The 21,658-nt window shown below is 39.9% G+C and overlaps 2 protein-coding genes across 2 annotated transcripts; both read left to right on the top strand.

The window, feature by feature from the left end:
* Positions 1-7,685: 7,685 nt before the first annotated feature.
* Positions 7,686-10,109, top strand: LOC308413310 (PRAME family member 12-like; the record flags this gene model as incomplete). Its single annotated transcript, XM_080908235.1, has 3 exons — positions 7,686-7,810; positions 8,134-8,721; positions 9,536-10,109. The coding sequence occupies 3 exons, from the start codon at positions 7,686-7,688 to the stop codon at positions 10,107-10,109; spliced, it is 1,287 nt and encodes a 428-aa protein (XP_080764361.1).
* A 9,232-nt stretch (positions 10,110-19,341) lies between these two features.
* On the top strand, positions 19,342-21,658 carry LOC308413309 (PRAME family member 12-like; the record flags this gene model as incomplete). Its single annotated transcript, XM_080908234.1, has 3 exons — positions 19,342-19,370; positions 19,695-20,282; positions 21,085-21,658. The coding sequence occupies 3 exons, from the start codon at positions 19,342-19,344 to the stop codon at positions 21,656-21,658; spliced, it is 1,191 nt and encodes a 396-aa protein (XP_080764360.1).

Here is a 21,658-nt window from a genome sequence, read left to right as displayed (position 1 = left end):
TCTTCTTCTCTTCCTCCTCTCAACTATTCAACTCCCTCACTGTGTTCATGTGTCTGTGTGCACTCGCCGGTTTGTGTGAGTGTTAGGGATGTATCTCTGGCTGTTTGGAGTCACTGTGGTGCGAAGTTTAGCTTCCAAGTCATAAGATCCACAAGCAATATGAGCATGGGGATTAAAGGTATACACTAATACATATTGCAGAATAGATGTTGCCTAGGCCACTTTAATTCCTGGGTGCTGGATCAGAACTATGAAACAGGAAAGTAAAGAAAGAATGTGTAAAAGTCCCCAAGGTGGAAGCCAACGTTTTTTTGGGGATGTCAATGAGTAGGTATGTTTGAAGCTTATCAACATTCTGAGACATAATTGGGTTAGAAACTAATTACTTTTGAAAAAATTGAAAAATTGGATGATTTCTATGCTAAGTGCAGATATTTCACTTCTGAGCCTTGTTCCCAGAAATGTCTCATTACACCACAAGCACGCATCCTAACAATATTCTGAGCATGTTTATTTCTATTAGTAATTGAAAACAACCTAGATTTTCCTCAGGTAAAATGGATAAGCAAAATTTTGTACATCCATAAAATAGACTAATATCCAGCAAATAGTCATTGATACCAGGAATTTTGAAAGTAAAAGTATTCAAGTGTAAAGCATGATAGTGAGTGAGGTAAGCCAGACACTGAATGGCATCACTATGTAGGCAGGTTGGAATTTATTATATAAACTACATAACTAGGGTGGCCTTGAATTCACACATCAACCAACCCCCTGATTGGTCCAATCGGAATGCCTGTGATGCTGCTCTACACTGAACAGTCGAAACAAAAAGAAATAAAGACAAAGTCAGAAAATGCAATAACTGCATCAGATGTTAGGGATAGCTACACCATTTACACTGTCACCTAAGAAATAGTCATACTACACTATGAGATAACAGAGAATTGGAAATAGCTCTTCTGTTCCAGTTGCCAGCCAATATGCCTGCAAAACTAATAGGTTAGTCCTAAAGAAAAGCCAACACCTTTGAGATCCACACACAAACATTCTCATCCCAGTCACAGTTTCTTAGGTCCAACCGCAAATGCAAGTCTGCATATAATATTGTCCTTTCTGAACAAAATAAAACCATGATACAGCTGACACTGGCTACTGGACACCTTTCTGAGGAGTGAAGCCATGAAGTCATAGCCCTCTTCATAGAACTGTTCCTCTATGGAGTATTTTTTTCCTATTTTATCAAACAATAATATTGAAAAATGGAGTGTTATTATCATTGTTATTTAGATTTATTTTATTTTGTATGTCTTTTTTCGTGTGTATGGATGTGTGAGTGTGTTTTGTGTGTGTCTACAGAAGAGAGCATTGTTCCTGTGGAACTAGAGGTAGCCAGATGAGTAGTAGGATTTGTAACTGGGTCTTATACATGAGCAGTAAGTTCTATTAAACTCCAAGAAATTTCTCAACCCTATTGATATTAAAGGCAAGTAAGTTTTTTTCATTTGTTTTGTGTTTGTCTCTCTGTGTGTGTCTTTTCTCTCTTTAACTATGTGACTCTAACTTGAGTAATTAGGCTATGCATAGAGTTTATGTACCCAGTATGCCATCTGATTGGATCAGTATTTGAGACAGCTTTGCATTTACCAAGGCTGGCCTCTTACCATGAAGCTCAGGCACTTCTCAATCTTCTCCTCCTCTACCTTTCCCATCCCAAGTGTTGGGGTACAGGCAAGTGCCACCATATCTGGTATTTCTGATACAGTAGGGTTTATTTTGTTTATTGTTTTTTGTTTTGTTTGTTTTTCTTCTCAGAAAGGAAAACAGACTAAATCCTTTCCCTGGCTTCATCCTTCATTTGGATTTAAGGAATTGCCCACTCCCTGAGAAGTGTCAGGTTTGGGGGCCTGAATTATCAAACATTTTGAAATTAACTTGAATTTTATTCTTGAATATTTTGTTTCCCTTTTAGTTTGTTAACACAAGGCAAACAAAACCTCCTGACCAGGTTTTCCTGGTTGAGATTCAAATGTTTCCTCAGCTATAGCAATTTATGTGGAGAGTTCCAGCTGTGAAGGGGAGGCTGAGTAGTAAATTGTTAAAGCTTCAGTAGAGCCAGAGAAGAAACTGTCTGCAAGCCTGAAGTCAGAGTTGTCCTGGCTTGCAAAGAATCTGTGTTCCATCTGATGAGTACCTCTCCTTCATTGATACCATTCTGCTCCTTTCCCTACTAAATGAGGCTTTGGGTGGTGCCACGCACAAGGCTAATCCAATGGTGTTTTGGGTCAGATATTTGTGCCAGCATAATGTTAGTGATCTCCCCAAAACGGACAGGAGCAAATCAGATGTAACTCACCACAGTGTTGTGAATTTATTTTAGATACCTCTTTCTCTGCTCATGCACCACTTTGACAAGGGACAGTTCTGGGTGGTTGTCAGCCCTGAGTGTCTATGGAGAAAAGCACTATTGTGAGAATCAGTCAGGGTGTATGTGTGCAAGCATCTAATTGGAAAGCTGCTGGAACCTATAACACAATGAGCTAATGTTAGACACCATATCATAAAGGAATTTCTGCTCTCCTCTGCATTATGGTCATTAGAAAGTGCATGGGCTTGTAACATGGGGATGAATGTTTGTTGAGAAAATAACCTGGGAACACTGTTCTTGTTGAAGGTGTAACATGGTAACCCTTGTATTCTTGCAGTTATCCTAGAGACTGGAGCTAGGCTATGGTTATGTTGGTGGGCAACTTGGAAACTAATGCTACTTACCAGCCTGTTGGTATACAGGTTTTCAAATGTAGGACAGTTCATCTAAAATGGATCTGATCTAAAAGCTTTGGAATCTCCTCTCTTACCACCACCTCTTCCACCTCTAATTAGAATTCCTCTAGCTTCATGAACATGGGTAGAAACAGGACTATGTTTTATGATGTGACTGATGCATGATTAGGGGCCCATCATTGGGAAACAGGAGTTAATCTTGAAGCTGAATTCTACTCCTACAGGCTATGGTCATCTTCAAGTGCAAATCGATGTGTGGTTGAACATGCTGTCACTCTATTCTACAGGGACCCCTTTAGTGAAGCCCTTGTGACTAGCACCCAATTTCTGCTTTAAGGTTGGTGGAGACCTAGAGGTAGACATGATTTTTGGAAAGCATAATGTTTCCCAAATCGATGTGTGAGCTGTTCGACACCCTCAAAATTCTTTAATAATTAGGAGTCATCTGCGTTTGTTATAACTTCTGTCAAGAGGTATACGGATTTGGGTATAGAGTGAAGGGGAGTAGAGTTATCATGTCATCCCTAAGTTTCTGTGTTCCATTTAATTAAGTTCTTTTTTAGAGTTTGTTTTTTTTTTCTCTACCTGTCCTGAGCTCTGATGTTTGTTATTAAAGTGAAGTTTTTCTCTGTATTTAAACAGCTGAGGAAATTTTATTCGGTATTAAAAATTACAGATTTAGTGACAACATATAAATAAATATTCTTTTTCTTTTTTGTTTTTTTAAACTTTATTTTAAAAAACAAAGATAAAAGAAAAAAATTTAAACATTTTTGCATAATTGTATACAAATACCTTTTTGAAATTGCATTGCTTGGCTTTTTTTTTTTTTTTTTTTTTTAAGGTTTGACACTGTGCATTAAGGTCTTACTAGATACAATGAGCAAATGTACATGTAAAACAGGATGTAACCCGGAATTAGTCAACGTTTTCTTGGTGTGTAAGGATTGAGCATAATGGGGTTTTTGTTTTTTTTTGTTTGTTTGTTTTCTTTTTTTTTTTTTTTTTTTCTTAAACTTCACACAGTCTGTGAGTTGTTTCTGGGGCAGTCCGAGCCTCTGGGGTTAGCATCCCACTGTCAGTGACTGCATATTTTGTCTGTGCTTTTGTGATTGTGTTATCTCACTCAGGATGATATTCTCTAGCTGCAACCATTTTCATAAGAATTTGGTTAAGTCATTGTTTCTGATAGCTGAGTAGTACTCTACTGTGTAAATGTACCACAAGTTTTGTTCCATTCATCTACTGAAGGACATCTGGGTTCTTTCCAGCTTCTGGCTATTATAAATAGAGCTGCTATGAACATTGTGGTACATGTATCTTTGTTGTATATTGGAGTGTCTCTGGGTTATATGCCCAGAAGTGGAATAGCTGGATCTTCAGGTAGTACTATGTCCAATTTTCTGAGGAATGGCCAGACTGATTTCCAGAGTGGTTGTATCAGTTTACAACCCCACCAAGAGTAGAGAAGTGTTCCTCTTTCTCCACAACCGTGACAACATCTGCTGTCATCTTTTTTTCTTCTTTATTGTTACAGTAGGAATGTATTCTTAACATCCTGACCCTCTCAAGTCCACTTCAGAAATACATTTGTGTTCACAGGAGAATGTACATTGTTGGTGCTAGCATGTGTATGTGTGATTAAATTTTAGTGGTGTGGAATCATTCATTTTTATTTTCATGTGTGTAGTTAACAGCCTTGTACTGAACTTTCCCATCTGCTGCATTGAGCCAGGTTTGCTTTTAGACTTTTTTTCACTATGTAAAATCTAACAGCATACATTAGATCTATCTGCAACTCACCCTGTAGCCTATGCAAACCTGTATGTTTCAGTAATTTTTCTGCCTTAAGACAGTGTTATATAATACTCTGCTCACTTTGTTTAGATCTCCATGAAGACAATAAAATGAAATGACACCTGGTAGGAAGCCACTGACAATCTCACTGCAGAGATCTTGAGCCAGAGATCTTGAGGCATAGAGGCCAAGAAACTTAGGAAACTAAGGCAAGGGGATCACTGAGCTGAAGGTCATCTGGGACAAGCAAATCCCAGATCCAGGTGTGGTAGCACACACCTTTAATCTGGGACACACCTTCAGTTGGAGACCTATATAAGGACTTTGGAATAAGGAAGGCTCACTCTCAGCCTGCCTGCCTGCCTGCCTGCCTACAGGGAGTATTCCTGCCTGCCTGCCTACAGGGACTATTCCTGCCTGCCTAGTGGAGCTCTGACTACTTGCCCTGTGGGATTGAGCATCTGCAATATCTTTGACTTCGCAGCTGCTGCCGGACATTTTCAGGGATTGCACTACAGACTGTAAGTCTCCCATAAGTACCTCCTTGCTACATAGAGACTATTCATAAATTCTGTGACTCTAGAGAACCCTGACTAATACAAAGTGCTACACTATAAGAAAACCAGAAACCTCACCTAACCTGGACTCCTGGGATCTGTCAGACACTGAGTATCTATTAGGCAGCATGCACAAAGGAAATGAGCTCCCAAACAAAGGACTCCACAACAGAACAGCTGAAGCTAATATTTGAGAGAATTTTTGAATAAGAATGTCGGAAAGTCTTGTGGGTTAGAGGGATGATAAAATCCTATTAGAGATATAGGAGCGGCAGAGGATGAGATGTGGGAGGTAGGTTAAACAGGGGGAGCAGGGTTGAGTATGGTCTGGTAAAAGCTTTAAGAATAAAAAAAAATATGAATACTCATTTTCCTGCCAAAAGATTAAATCATACTAGACACACCCTATCTCATTCAAGCACACTCAGTTAATGCACAAGACCTAACTGTCAGCTCAGGTTCTCTAATTTTACCAGAGGAATCTGATAAATAGGCTGAAAAGTAATACGGAAGAATAAAACCATGCCAGGACTCAGAGTTTGAGAAATATCATGGATGAGTTTCAATCATGACCATAATCCCATGGTTTATACATTTGCAATTGAGGATCGGATTGACTACAGGGAAGTCTAAACAGGATAAAATGGGGAAAGAATTCATGTTCCTATGAGGTAGCTTATTGGCCTGAGAGGTGTGGCTAGGAAGAGAATGTGTAATGGTGAAAGAGTATTAAAGGAAGGGATTGGCTATAACAGACAGTCTGAGACTTGGAGTTTCAAGAGAGTAACTAGAATGCTGAGAATAAAACTTCTGAGAGCAGTGTCCAAAACAGGGAAGTCATTTATTCTCATCCTTTGCTGGACAGCATCCGTTTAATCTTAATTTGTTTTTGTATGTGGGTGTTTCTTTGCTTGCTTCCTTGCTTGATTTCTTAACCTGGTTATTTTGAAGCAGGAAACTTCATTTAGCCCAAGTTAGCCAGAAATCCATAGGTGGTCAAGTGTCATGAGACACTGAATATTCAGTCTCTACCTCCTTAGTTCTGAAGCAGCCTTTCCCTGCTGGTTTACAGTGGGCTATGAAGGAAATATTCAAGGACTCGGGCACACTGAAGAACTTGATTTATTCTTATATACTCTAATCTACCTTAAAATTTTAATTCAAAGTGAATATAGAATTATAAAATGACAAGTAAGAAAATTGTATGTAGAGGACTCTTGGGTATGAGTTCAAGGAAACTTCAAACAATCAGAGCATTCAGATTTCTGTTTTATTTGTTGATTGGTTTTTTATTTACTAACACCTGCTCAATTCTCCTCCCATTTACCATATTCCAAAGGCTTTCTTCCACTCCTTTTGCCTTTTTGTTTTTAGAATGGGTGTGCCATCTGTGTATCTCCCCATTCTGGTACATAAAGTCTGAATGATTAGGTGTTTCCTTCCCTACTGTAATCCTACAAGGCAGAAGACTTGTCCCACGCACAGGCTATGGCTTTTGGATAGACACTTTCTCTGTTTGTTTTGGCCCATGTGCAACCAAGCTGCATCAAGGGTACATTGTGTGGGGGAGCCCTGGGTCTACTCATTCCATCTTCTTTTGATGATGGTTCAGTCTCTGAGATATCCATTGCTTATATTACTTGACTGTGATGTTTTTCCTGTGTAGCTTCTATTCTTTTTGGGAGCTTGTAGTGATCTACAGACCTGCTGAGGGGTGAAGAAGATTGCATTTAGAAAAAGGATACAAGGCCCACAGGGCACATTGGTATGCCTGGCAGGACTAAATGAACCAGGAAAACTGTAGGGAATAAAAGGTGGTCTGTATGGTTCAGGCTCAGCAGATATGAGGAAGGTGGATAGAAAGATTCTGGAAAGAATAAAAAAAAATCCTTCAATAACAAGCTGCTCAGGCCTAATATATTCACTCTCTTAAAGAACAGAATTCAACATTGCTCCTACTTCTAAACCTTAAAGAAGTAAAATTTGTATCTATTTCATGAAATACGTTGCTCCATTGATGGTAGAATATGCTTAATGTTTTCACACAAATTGGTCTGAATTATATCTGAAGCTCTTCTTTGTGAGAAGAGTAGAAATCACAGGTTAATTTGGATCAGATTGGGCAAAGTAATAGGGGAGGTCTGTTGAAATGGGCCCTCTTCTAATTGCAGGAGGAACTTGAATAAACTATGGAAATGAGAGAGACAGAAACCATGTCACCAGATATAAAAATATTTCAATGTCACCAGACCAGTAATTGAGACCCTGTCTGGTGTATGTGATTAGTGCGGTTTGGCAGCTTGAAGAGATGGGCTAAAATAAACTTAAATGGATTATTTCCATTTTTTAGATATTCCTAGAGCATCTGCATCTCTAAAAGCCATGATGAACTTGAAAAACCCACCCACACTCCAGCTACTGGCAAGAAGAAGCCTGCTGAAAGATGAAGCCTTGACCATCTCTGCTCTGCCACACCTGACCAAGCAAAATTTTCCACCACTGTTCAAAGATGCATTCAATAGCAAACAACTTAACCTCCTTAGGCACATGGTAGCAGCATGGCCCTTCCCATGCCTTCCTCTGGGAGATCTGGGACAATCTCTTAGCCTTAAAGTCCTGAAAGCTGTGCTAAATGGCCTTGACATGCTGATGACAAAGAAGAATAGACCTAGGTAAGTTAGACCAAGATAGCCTGGAGGAATGTATGTGGATGGACTGGTGAATCGAGTAACCACAGTGGTTTCAAGGTTAATAGGAGGCTTTTGATTTTATGGCTCAGTGTCTTCAAGAATAAAAAAAAAATCAGTCCAGTATTGTGTCTAGCATTGCTTAGAGCAGAAAGGGTACATATACATTGAGTCAGTCCATGCTTTTTTGCCTGTCACTAAAATTGGAAGATTTGTCCAAGGAATAGACTGAAGGGAAGATGAATTGTGAGGTCATGCAGATTACAAATTGTATCTTCTCATCTAGATGTCCTTCTGTTTCCCCACAGGAGTTGGAAGCTACAAGAGCTTGATTTAAGAGATGTCTACCATGACTTCTGGAATGGCTGTGCTGGAATGCAGCATGTTGTCTGCTCTCCGGATGTCATCTGCATGAGCAAGCCAGCGCAGAATTGCCCCATTCCTGAGGAGAAAGGTGCCATGACTATATTGTTAAACCTTTCCATCTTGTCCCACAGGCCCTCCAAATACCTAAGGTATTTTTATCATTGGGCCAAGCAGCGAAAAGATGTGATCCGTGTGATCTCTCCAAAGTTGACTTTTCATGCCGTTCCTGCATATGACCCCCTGTATTTGTTGGAGGTTTTTGATCCAAGCTCAATCCAGGAACTGGAAATCAAAACATGCTGGGATATGCCTACCCTTATAAGGCTAGCCCCAGGCCTGGGCCAGATGAAAAGCCTCGAGAAACTCATTTTCAAAGAAATCTCTGTACCTTTGGTATGGCGTTGGACCAAAGAGATTATAGCCTGGTCTCATTCAAAGATTCTTCCCCACTTCTCCAAACTGCATAAGCTCCAGCATCTCTATTTGAATGGAGTCTGCTTCGTGGAGGACAGCCTAGAACAAGTGCTGGGGTAAGAAAGGACAGAGATCTTTATCCATTAGTGAGAAAAGAACCTTTTGTTTGTTGTTGTTGTTGTTGTTGTTGTTGTAGTTTTTGTTCTGGTTTGCATTAAGTATTAGTGTATACAGTGATTTCCCAGCCATTTTTAATGTTACATAGATGTGAGCATAGATTGATTACTAGAGAAATTCATGCTGAGGTAACACCATGACTAGTCACCTTAGTAAATTTAGACTGTCATATGCTTACATGATTTACAGTAGGTGTCTTGAGAAACCCAGATGAAGGGAAAATAAATGTACAGAGTGTGTGAGACCTTACAGGACCTATAATCTCATGTCAACACTTACCTCAACTATGGAAGCAGGTTCCATCTGCCTCTGTCTTTCCGTGGTTCAAAGGAAATATAGGCACATGAAGGGGTTTAATAGATGACATATGAGTGGATGCTTGTGGTCAAAATGATGTCTCATGTTCAAAAGAGTGGATATGTGTGGAAGCTGGAACCTGTTGAATTAAATGTTGGCAGACCTGGGAATGTTCCTAAGTGGTTCGCAGTTTTCCTGTTGGGTTTCCCTCCATACAGTATGTGTCCCCCCATATGTTTTCTGCTTACTAGTTCAGAGGGCACTGTAGAGCTTAGGCAGTAGCAGCCATAGGTATTGTTAGGTCTCCCATAGGGAGCACCAAAGGCTTGACCAAAATAATAACTTGAAAATGACCTTGGGCCAGTGTTCACTCTGCTACTTTGAAGTTACAGACTTTCTCTTCAAATAAATATTGAAGTTGACTAAAGTAACTTTCTCTCTCATTTCTCTCTCTAGGTGCTTGGAGAGTCCATTAGAGACCCTTGCTATAACAGACTGCCTTTTGTCACTCTCAGATATGGAGTATTTGTCCCAGTGTCCATGCATCCATCAGCTCAAACACCTGGACCTGAGTAGTGTCACATTTAATAATTTAGGTCATCCGTTTCTAGGAAGCCTACTAGAAAGACTGAAAGCTACCCTACAGACATTAAAATTGAAGCATTGTGATATCATGGACTTCCAAATCAGTGCTTTCCTCCCTGGGCTCAGCCAGTGTTCTCAGCTCACTGAAGTCAATTTTCTGAAGAACTTCTTATCCATGGGCAGCCTGAAGAAGCTGTTGCAGCATACAGCCAACCTCACACAGCTGACCCTGGAGAAGTACCCTGCCCCTGACGAGGTCTATGATGACATTGGTGATGTTATTCCACAGAGATTTGTCCAACTTTGTTCTGAGCTTATGGACACACTGAAGGAAATAAGGCAGCCAAAACAGGTCTACTTTGTGAGTAAGAGATGTTTAGATTGTCGTAAATACTTTATCTATGATTTGAAGGCCAGACTGTGTGACTGTTGGGAAGAAATATGAAGAGAGCATTTCTGGCCTCTTATTAATGGAAGGTAGGCCTCATGTGATTCATTAGAGGCATCCACCATGTGCATTCAGGACTTTTTGGATGTATATGGGTAGAGGATTATTTCTTTCTATTTGATCTCCAATCAACTTCTTCTGACTTAATGGAGACCTCTTGATACTGAGTACTATGAACTTAATTTCATCCTATTGTGTATAGCACACACACCCTAGGACAGCAATGATATTTGACAATTTGACAGCCTGCATCCCACCAACTTCACGTATGAGAGACCATAGGGAATGTGAAGGAAGGAAAGGGACACGACATCACGAAGAGGATAATGGACTGGTTTAGGAGGGCTCTGTGTCATTTGTCCTCTGGATGACATCCACTTTTGGCTGCCCCTCACATACTGTTCTGTACAGTATACATATAATTGTTTTTGAAGTAGAAGATTGGCTGAAAACATAAGTACTGTATGAGGCTCCTATCCCTGTTATTTTGTATCTATCTGTTAATTGGAAGGCTCTGAAGCCTTATATTATCATCTGTAATCACGTAGCATTATACTTTCTCATAGGTTCCAATAAATCACTTTTGAATGAGAACATGCTTTGTTTTTCCTTTGCTGAATACTCTTATGTGAAACTTGTTCATTGAACATATCCTAAACCGATAGAATTGGGTACCCTTGTCTCTTCCCCCTCCTCCTCCTAGAGTTTTCAGAGTCCTTTAAACCTTACCATGTTATTTCCTTGCAGAAACTTTATAATCTTATGCTTCAAGAGACCCTATTAAAATGCTGTATGGATTCCATTAGTGACATGAACCAGTGTTTAAGAATGGTTGCTACTCACCTTGAGGAGAGCTGTTGTATTGCCAGTGCACATGTTGAATTGTGTAGTGGCTATTTCTGTTTGTCCAGTTGACTATATCTGGAATAAACCACAATCCATATTTGGGAGACCCATCTTTGATCCTGATCTTGACACATAGTGGCTATGAATCTTAGGACACTAAGGCGAGGAGATCACTGAGCTCAAGCTCATTTGGGACAAAGCAAGTCTAAGATCCAAGTGTGGTGCTAAACACCTTTAATCTGGGACAAACCTTCAGGTGGAGACCTACTTGAGGACATCAGAAGAAGGAGGGCTGGCTCTCTTTGCCTTTTTGCCTTCTCATACCAAGATTCTGCTATATCTGGAAAATGTTTTTGTGGATTTTAGGATGTTCTCCATAAGGAAAGAATACTTTTGGGGGTTTTAGAATGCAGAATTCAAGGTTTTACTCTTGAGAAATGGCAGCTCATTCTCAGAACTCTCTTCCCAGTTCCTGCCATCTGGAGTGTCTGGGGAGACAAAGCTTCCAGGGCAGGTTTTCTTCTTACTTTCTGTTTCTCTGTCTTTCTCTCTCTATCACTTAGGTTTTTTCCTTCTCCCAGCTCCTTTCCCTCTTTCTTCTTCTTCTCTTCCTCCTCTCAACTATTCAACTCCCTCACTGTGTTCATGTGTCTGTGTGCACTCGCCGGTTTGTGTGAGTGTTAGGGATGTATCTCTGGCTGTTTGGAGTCACTGTGGTGCGAAGTTTAGCTTCCAAGTCATAAGATCCACAAGCAATATGAGCATGGGGATTAAAGGTATACACTAATACATATTGCAGAATAGATGTTGCCTAGGCCACTTTAATTCCTGGGTGCTGGATCAGAACTATGAAACAGGAAAGTAAAGAAAGAATGTGTAAAAGTCCCCAAGGTGGAAGCCAACGTTTTTTGGGGATGTCAATGAGTAGGTATGTTTGAAGCTTATCAACATTCTGAGACATAATTGGGTTAGAAACTAATTACTTTTGAAAAAATTGAAAAATTGGATGATTTCTATGCTAAGTGCAGATATTTCACTTCTGAGCCTTGTTCCCAGAAATGTCTCATTACACCACAAGCACGCATCCTAACAATATTCTGAGCATGTTTATTTCTATTAGTAATTGAAAACAACCTAGATTTTCCTCAGGTAAAATGGATAAGCAAAATTTTGTACATCCATAAAATAGACTAATATCCAGCAAATAGTCATTGATACCAGGAATTTTGAAAGTAAAAGTATTCAAGTGTAAAGCATGATAGTGAGTGAGGTAAGCCAGACACTGAATGGCATCACTATGTAGGCAGGTTGGAATTTATTATATAAACTACATAACTAGGGTGGCCTTGAATTCACACATCAACCAACCCCCTGATTGGTCCAATCGGAATGCCTGTGATGCTGCTCTACACTGAACAGTCGAAACAAAAAGAAATAAAGACAAAGTCAGAAAATGCAATAACTGCATCAGATGTTAGGGATAGCTACACCATTTACACTGTCACCTAAGAAATAGTCATACTACACTATGAGATAACAGAGAATTGGAAATAGCTCTTCTGTTCCAGTTGCCAGCCAATATGCCTGCAAAACTAATAGGTTAGTCCTAAAGAAAAGCCAACACCTTTGAGATCCACACACAAACATTCTCATCCCAGTCACAGTTTCTTAGGTCCAACCGCAAATGCAAGTCTGCATATAATATTGTCCTTTCTGAACAAAATAAAACCATGATACAGCTGACACTGGCTACTGGACACCTTTCTGAGGAGTGAAGCCATGAAGTCATAGCCCTCTTCATAGAACTGTTCCTTTATGGAGTATTTTTTTCCTATTTTATCAAACAATAATATTGAAAAATGGAGTGTTATTATCATTGTTATTTAGATTTATTTTATTTTGTATGTCTTTTTTCGTGTGTATGGATGTGTGAGTGTGTTTTGTGTGTGTCTACAGAAGAGAGCATTGTTCCTGTGGAACTAGAGGTAGCCAGATGAGTAGTAGGATTTGTAACTGGGTCTTATACATGAGCAGTAAGTTCTATTAAACTCCAAGAAATTTCTCAACCCTATTGATATTAAAGGCAAGTAAGTTTTTTTCATTTGTTTTGTGTTTGTCTCTCTGTGTGTGTCTTTTCTCTCTTTAACTATGTGACTCTAACTTGAGTAATTAGGCTATGCATAGAGTTTATGTACCCAGTATGCCATCTGATTGGATCAGTATTTGAGACAGCTTTGCATTTACCAAGGCTGGCCTCTTACCATGAAGCTCAGGCACTTCTCAATCTTCTCCTCCTCTACCTTTCCCATCCCAAGTGTTGGGGTACAGGCAAGTGCCACCATATCTGGTATTTCTGATACAGTAGGGTTTATTTTGTTTATTGTTTTTTGTTTTGTTTGTTTTTCTTCTCAGAAAGGAAAACAGACTAAATCCTTTCCCTGGCTTCATCCTTCATTTGGATTTAAGGAATTGCCCACTCCCTGAGAAGCGTCAGGTTTGGGGGCCTGAATTATCAAACATTTTGAAATTAACTTGAATTTTATTCTTGAATATTTTGTTTCCCTTTTAGTTTTTTAACACAAGGCAAACAAAACCTCCTGACCAGGTTTTCCTGGTTGAGATTCAAATGTTTCCTCAGCTATAGCAATTTATGTGGAGAGTTCCAGCTGTGAAGGGGAGGCTGAGTAGTAAATTGTTAAAGCTTCAGTAGAGCCAGAGAAGAAACTGTCTGCAAGCCTGAAGTCAGAGTTGTCCTGGCTTGCAAAGAATCTGTGTTCCATCTGATGAGTACCTTTCATTCATTGATACCATTCTGCTCCTTTCCCTACTAAATGAGGCTTTGGGTGGTGCCACGCACAATGCTAATCCAATGGTGTTTTGGGTCAGATATTTGTGCCAGCATAATGTTAGTGATCTCCCCAAAACGGACAGGAGCAAATCAGATGTAACTCACCACAGTGTTGTGAATTTATTTTAGATACCTCTTTCTCTGCTCATGCACCACTTTGACAAGGGACAGTTCTGGGTGGTTGTCAGCCCTGAGTGTCTATGGAGAAAAGCACTATTGTGAGAATCAGTCAGGGTGTATGTGTGCAAGCATCTAATTGGAAAGCTGCTGGAACCTATAACACAATGAGCTAATGTTAGACACCATATCATAAAGGAATTTCTGCTCTCCTCTGCATTATGGTCATTAGAAAGTGCATGGGCTTGTAACATGGGGATGAATGTTTGTTGAGAAAATAACCTGGGAACACTGTTCTTGTTGAAGGTGTAACATGGTAACCCTTGTATTCTTGCAGTTATCCTAGAGACTGGAGCTAGGCTATGGTTATGTTGGTGGGCAACTTGGAAACTAATGCTACTTACCAGCCTGTTGGTATACAGGTTTTCAAATGTAGGACAGTTCATCTAAAATGGATCTGATCTAAAAGCTTTGGAATCTCCTCTCTTACCACCACCTCTTCCACCTCTAATTAGAATTCCTCTAGCTTCATGAACATGGGTAGAAACAGGACTATGTTTTATGATGTGACTGATGCATGATTAGGGGCCCATCATTGGGAAACAGGAGTTAATCTTGAAGCTGAATTCTACTCCTACAGGCTATGGTCATCTTCAAGTGCAAATCGATGTGTGGTTGAACATGCTGTCACTCTATTCTACAGGGACCCCTTTAGTGAAGCCCTTGTGACTAGCACCCAATTTCTGCTTTAAGGTTGGTGGAGACCTAGAGGTAGACATGATTTTTGGAAAGCATAATGTTTCCCAAATCGATGTGTGAGCTGTTCGACACCCTCAAAATTCTTTAATAATTAGCAGTCATCTGCGTTTGTTATATCTTCTGTCAAGAGGTATACGGATTTGGGTATAGAGTGAAGGGGAGTAGAGTTATCATGTCATCCCTAAGTTTCTGTGTTCCATTTAATTAAGTTCTTTTTTAGAGTTTGTTTTTTTTTTCTCTACCTGTCCTGAGCTCTGATGTTTGTTATTAAAGTGAAGTTTTTCTCTGTATTTAAACAGCTGAGGAAATTTTATTCGGTATTAAAAATTACAGATTTAGTGACAACATATAAATAAATATTCTTTTTCTTTTTTGTTTTTTTAAACTTTATTTTAAAAAACAAAGATAAAAGAAAAAAATTTATACATTTTTGCATAATTGTATACAAATACCTTTTTGAAATTGCATTGCTTGGCTTTTTTTTTCTTTTTTTTAAGTTTGACACTGTGCATTAAGGTCTTACTAGTTACAATGAGCAAATGTACATGTATAACAGGATGTAACCCGGAATTAGTCAACTTTTTCTTGGTGTGTAAGGATTGAGAATAATGGGGTTTTTGTTTTTTTTTTGTTTGTTTGTTTGTTTTCTTTTCTTTTTTTTTTTTTTTTCTTGAACTTCACACAGTCTGTGAGTTGTTTCTGGGGCAGTCCGAGCCTCTGGGGTTAGCATCCCACTGTCAGTGACTGCATATTTTGTCTGTGCTTTTGTGATTGTGTTATCTCACTCAGGATGATATTCTCTAGCTGCAACCATTTTCATAAGAATTTGGTTAAGTCATTGTTTCTGATAGCTGAGTAGTACTCTACTGTGTAAATGTACCACAAGTTTTGTTCCATTCATCTACTGAAGGACATCTGGGTTCTTTCCAGCTTCTGGCTATTATAAATAGAGCTGCTATGAACATTGTGGTACATGTATCTTTGTTGTATATTGGAGTGTCTCTGGGTTATATGCCCAGAAGTGGAATAGCTGGATCTTCAGGTAGTACTATGTCCAATTTTCTGAGGAATGGCCAGACTGATTTCCAGAGTGGTTGTATCAGTTTACAACCCCACCAAGAGTAGAGAAGTGTTCCTCTTTCTCCACAACCGTGACAACATCTGCTGTCATCTTTTTTTCTTCTTTATTGTTACAGTAGGAATGTATTCTTAACATCCTGACCCTCTCAAGTCCACTTCAGAAATACATTTGTGTTCACAGGAGAATGTACATTGTTGGTGCTAGCATGTGTATGTGTGATTAAATTTTAGTGGTGTGGAATCATTCATTTTTATTTTCATGTGTGTAGTTAACAGCCTTGTACTGAACTTTCCCATCTGCTGCATTGAGCCAGGTTTGCTTTTAGACTTTTTTTCACTATGTAAAATCTAACAGCATACATTAGATCTATCTGCAACTCACCCTGTAGCCTATGCAAACCTGTATGTTTCAGTAATTTTTCTGCCTTAAGACAGTGTTATATAATACTCTGCTCACTTTGTTTAGATCTCCATGAAGACAATAAAATGAAATGACACCTGGTAGGAAGCCACTGACAATCTCACTGCAGAGATCTTGAGCCAGAGATCTTGAGGCATAGAGGCCAAGAAACTTAGGAAACTAAGGCAAGGGGATCACTGAGCTGAAGGTCATCTGGGACAAGCAAATCCCAGATCCAGGTGTGGTAGCACACACCTTTAATCTGGGACACACCTTCAGTTGGAGACCTATATAAGGACTTTGGAATAAGGAAGGCTCACTCTCAGCCTGCCTGCCTGCCTGCCTGCCTGCCTACAGGGAGTATTCCTGCCTGCCTGCCTACAGGGACTATTCCTGCCTGCCTAGTGGAGCTCTGACTACTTGCCCTGTGGGATTGAGCATCTGCTATATCTTTGACTTCGCAGCTGCTGCCGGACATTTTCAGGGATTGCACTACAGACTGTAAGTCTCCCATAAGTACCTCCTTGCTACATAGAGACTATTCATAAATTCTGTGACTCTAGAGAACCCTGACTAATACAAAGTGCTACACTATAAGAAAACCAGAAACCTCACCTAACCTGGACTCCTGGGATCTGTCAGACACTGAGTATCTATTAGGCAGCATGCACAAAGGAAATGAGCTCCCAAACAAAGGACTCCACAACAGAACAGCTGAAGCTAATATTTGAGAGAATTTTTGAATAAGAATGTCGGAAAGTCTTGTGGGTTAGAGGGATGATAAAATCCTATTAGAGATATAGGAGCGGCAGAGGATGAGTTGTGGGAGGTAGGTTAAACAGGGGGAGCAGGGTTGAGTATGGTCTGGTAAAAGCTTTAAGAATAAAAAAAATTATGAATACTCATTTTCCTGCCAGGAGATTAAATCATACTAGACACACCCTATCTCATTCAAGCACACTCAGTTAATGCCCAAGACCTAACTGTCAGCTCAGGTTCTCTAATTTTACCAGAGGAATCTGATAAATAGGCTGAAAAGTAATACGGAAGAATAAAACCATGCCAGGACTCAGAGTTTGAGAAATATCATGGATGCGTTTCAATCATGACCATAATCCCATGGTTTATACATTTGCAATTGAGGATCGGATTGACTACAGGGAAGTCTAAACAGGATAAAATGGGGAAAGAATTCATGTTCCTATGAGGTAGCTTATTGGCCTGAGAGGTGTGGCTAGGAAGAGAATGTGTAATGGTGAAAGAGTATTAAAGGAAGGGATTGGCTATAACAGACAGTCTGAGACTTGGAGTTTCAAGAGAGTAACTAGAATGCTGAGAATAAAACTTCTGAGAGCAGTGTCCAAAACAGGGAAGTCATTTATTCTCATCCTTTGCTGGACAGCATCTGTTTAATCTTAATTTGTTTTTGTATGTGGGTGTTTCTTTGCTTGCTTCCTTGCTTGATTTCTTAACCTGGTTATTTTGAAGCAGGAAACTTCATTTAGCCCAAGTTAGCCAGAAATCCATAGGTGGTCAAGTGTCATGAGACACTGAATATTCAGTCTCTACCTCCTTAGTTCTGAAGCAGCCTTTCCCTGCTGGTTTACAGTGGGCTATGAAGGAAATATTCAAGGACTCGGGCACACTGAAGAACTTGATTTATTCTTATATACTCTAATCTACCTTAAAATTTTAATTCAAAGTGAATATAGAATTATGAAATGACAAGTAAGAAAATTGTATGTAGAGGACTCTTGGGTATGAGTTCAAGGAAACTTCAAACAATCAGAGCATTCAGATTTCTGTTTTATTTGTTGATTGGTTTTTTATTTACTAACACCTGCTCAATTCTCCTCCCATTTACCATATTCCAAAGGCTTTCTTCCACTCCTTTTGCCTTTTTGTTTTTAGAATGGGTGTGCCATCTGTGTATCTCCCCATTCTGGTACATAAAGTCTGAATGATTAGGTGTTTCCTTCCCTACTGTAATCCTACAAGGCAGAAGACTTGTCCCACACACAGGCTATGGCTTTTGGATAGACACTTTCTCTGTTTGTTTTGGCCCATGTGCAACCAAGCTGCATCAAGGGTACATTGTGTGGGGGAGCCCTGGGTCTACTCATTCCATCTTCTTTTGATGATGGTTCAGTCTCTGAGATATCCATTGCTTATATTACTTGACTGTGATGTTTTTCCTGTGTAGCTTCTATTCTTTTTGGGAGCTTGTAGTGATCTACAGACCTGCTGAGGGGTGAAGAAGATTGCATTTAGAAAGGGGATACAAGGCCCACGGGGCACATTGGTATGCCTGGCAGGACTAAATGAACCAGGAAAACTGTAGGGAATAAAAGGTGGTCTGTATGGTTCAGGCTCAGCAGATATGAGGAAGGTGGATAGAAAGATTCTGGAAAGAATAAAAAAAATCCTTCAATAACAAGCTGCTCAGGCCTAATATATTCACTCTCTTAAAGAACAGAATTCAACATTGCTCCTACTTCTAAACCTTAAAGAAGTAAAATTTGTATCTATTTCATGAAATACGTTGCTCCATTGATGGTAGAATATGCTTAATGTTTTCACACAAATTGGTCTGAATTATATCTGAAGCTCTTCTTTGTGAGAAGAGTAGAAATCACAGGTTAAATTGGATCAGATTGGGCAAAGTAATAGGGAAGGTCTGTTGAAATGGGCCCTCTTCTAATTGCAGGAGGAACTTGAATAAACTATGGAAATGAGAGAGACAGAAACCATGTCACCAGATATCAAAATATTTCAATGTCACCAGACCAGTAATTGAGACCCTGTCTGGTGTATGTGATTAGTGCGGTTTGGCAGCTTGAAGAGATGGGCTAAAATAAACTTAAATGGATTATTTCCATTTTTTAGATATTCCTAGAGCATCTGCATCTCTAAAAGCCATGATGAACTTGAAAAACCCACCCACACTCCAGCTACTGGCAAGAAGAAGCCTGCTGAAAGATGAAGCCTTGACCATCTCTGCTCTGCCACACCTGCCCAAGCAAAATTTTCCACCACTGTTCAAAGATGCATTCAATAGCAAACAACTTAACCTCCTTAGGCACATGGTGGCAGCATGGCCCTTCCCATGCCTTCCTCTGGGAGGTCTGGGACAATCTCTTAGCCTTAAAGTCCTGAAAGCTGTGCTAAATGGCCTTGACATGCTGATGACAAAGAAGAATAGACCTAGGTAAGTTAGACCAAGATAGCCTGGAGGAATGTATGTGGATGGACTGGTGAATCAAGTAACCACAGTGGTTTCAAGGTTAATTGGAGGCTTTTGATTTTGTGGCTCAGTGTCTTCAAGAATAAAAAAAAAATCAGTCCAGTATTGTGTCTAGCATTGCTTAGAGCAGAAAGGGTACATATACATTGAGTCAGTCCATGCTTTTTTGCCTGTCACTAAAATTGGAAGATTTGTCCAAGGAATAGACTGAAGGGAAGATGAATTGTGAGGTCATGCAGATTACAAATTGTATCTCCTCATCTAGATGTCCTTCTGTTTTACCCACAGGAGTTGGAAGCTACAAGAGCTTGATTTAAGAGATGTCTACCATGACTTCTGGAATGGCTGTGCTGGAATGCAGCATGTTGTCTGCTCTCCGGATGTCATCTGCATGAGCAAGCCAGCGCAGAATTGCCCCATTCCTGAGGAGAAAGGTGCCCTGACTATATTGTTAAACCTTTCCATCTTGTCCCACAGGCCCTCCAAATACCTAAGGTATTTTTATCATTGGGCCAAGCAGCGAAAAGATGTGATCCGTGTGATCTCTCCAAAGTTGACTTTTCATGCCGTTCCTGCATATGACCCCCTGTATTTGTTGGAGGTTTTTGATCCAAGCTCAATCCAGGAACTGGAAATCAAAACATGCTGGGATATGCCTACCCTTATAAGGCTAGCCCCAGGCCTGGGCCAGATGAAAAGCCTCGAGAAACTCATTTTCAAAGAAATCTCTGTACCTTTGGTATGGCGTTGGACCAAAGAGATTATAGCCTGGTCTCATTCAAAGATTCTTCCCCACTTCTCCAAACTGCATAAGCTCCAGCATCTCTATTTGAATGGAGTCTGCTTCGTGGAGGACAGCCTAGAACAAGTGCTGGGGTAAGAAAGGACAGAGATCTTTATCCATTAGTGAGAAAAGAACCTTTTGTTTGTTGTTGTTGTTGTAGTTTTTGTTCTGGTTTGCATTAAGTATTAGTGTATACAGTGATTTCCCAGCCATTTTTAATGTTACATAGATGTGAGCATAGATTGATTACTAGAGAAATTCATGCTGCTGTGACACCATGACTAGTCACCTTAGTAAATTTAGACTGTCATATGCTTACATGATTTACAGTAGGTGTCTTGAGAAACCCAGATGAAGGGAAAATAAATGTACAGAGTGTGTGAGACCTTACAGGACCTATAATCTCATGTCAACACTTACCTCAACTATGGAAGCAGGTTCCATCTGCCTCTGTCTTTCCGTGGTTCAAAGGAAATATAGGCACATGAAGGGGTTTAATAGATGACATATGAGTGGATGCTTGTGGTCAAAATGATGTCTCATGTTCAAAAGAGTGGATATGTGTGGAAGCTGGAACCTGTTGAATTAAATGTTGGCAGACCTGGGAATGTTCCTAAGTGGTTCGCAGTTTTCCTGTTGGGTTTCCCTCCATACAGTATGTGTCCCCCCATATGTTTTCTGCTTACTAGTTCAGAGGGCACTGTAGAGCTTAGGCAGTAGCAGCCATAGGTATTGTTAGGTCTCCCATAGGGAGCACCAAAGGCTTGACCAAAATAATAACTTGAAAATGACCTTGGGCCAGTGTTCGCTCTGCTACTTTGAAGTTACAGACTTTCTCTTCAAATAAATATTGAAGTTGACTAAAGTAACTTTCTCTCTCATTTCTCTCTCTAGGTGCTTGGAGAGTCCATTAGAGACCCTTGCTATAACAGACTGCCTTTTGTCACTCTCAGATATGGAGTATTTGTCCCAGTGTCCATGCATCCATCAGCTCAAACACCTGGACCTGAGTAGTGTCACATTTAATAATTTAGGTCATCCGTTTCTAGGAAGCCTACTAGAAAGACTGAAAGCTACCCTACAGACATTAAAATTGAAGCGTTGTGATATCATGGACTTCCAAATCAGTGCTTTCCTCCCTGGGCTCAGCCAGTGTTCTCAGCTCACTGAAGTCAATTTTCTGAAGAACTTCTTATCCATGGGCAGCCTGAAGAAGCTGTTGCAGCATACAGCCAACCTCACACAGCTGACCCTGGAGAAGTACCCTGCCCCTGACGAGGTCTATGATGACATTGGTGATGTTATTCCACAGAGATTTGTCCAACTTTGTTCTGAGCTTATGGACACACTGAAGGAAATAAGGCAGCCAAAACAGGTCTACTTTGTGAGTAAGAGATGTTTAGATTGTCGTAAATACTTTATCTATGATTTGAAGGCCAGACTGTGTGACTGTTGGGAAGAAATATGA

This window comes from Micromys minutus (assembly GCF_963924665.1).
Source record: "Micromys minutus genome assembly, chromosome: 32".
Taxonomy (NCBI): domain Eukaryota; kingdom Metazoa; phylum Chordata; class Mammalia; order Rodentia; family Muridae; genus Micromys; species Micromys minutus.
Note: the sequence above shows the minus strand (reverse complement) of the source record. Positions and strands in the feature narration are given on the sequence as shown.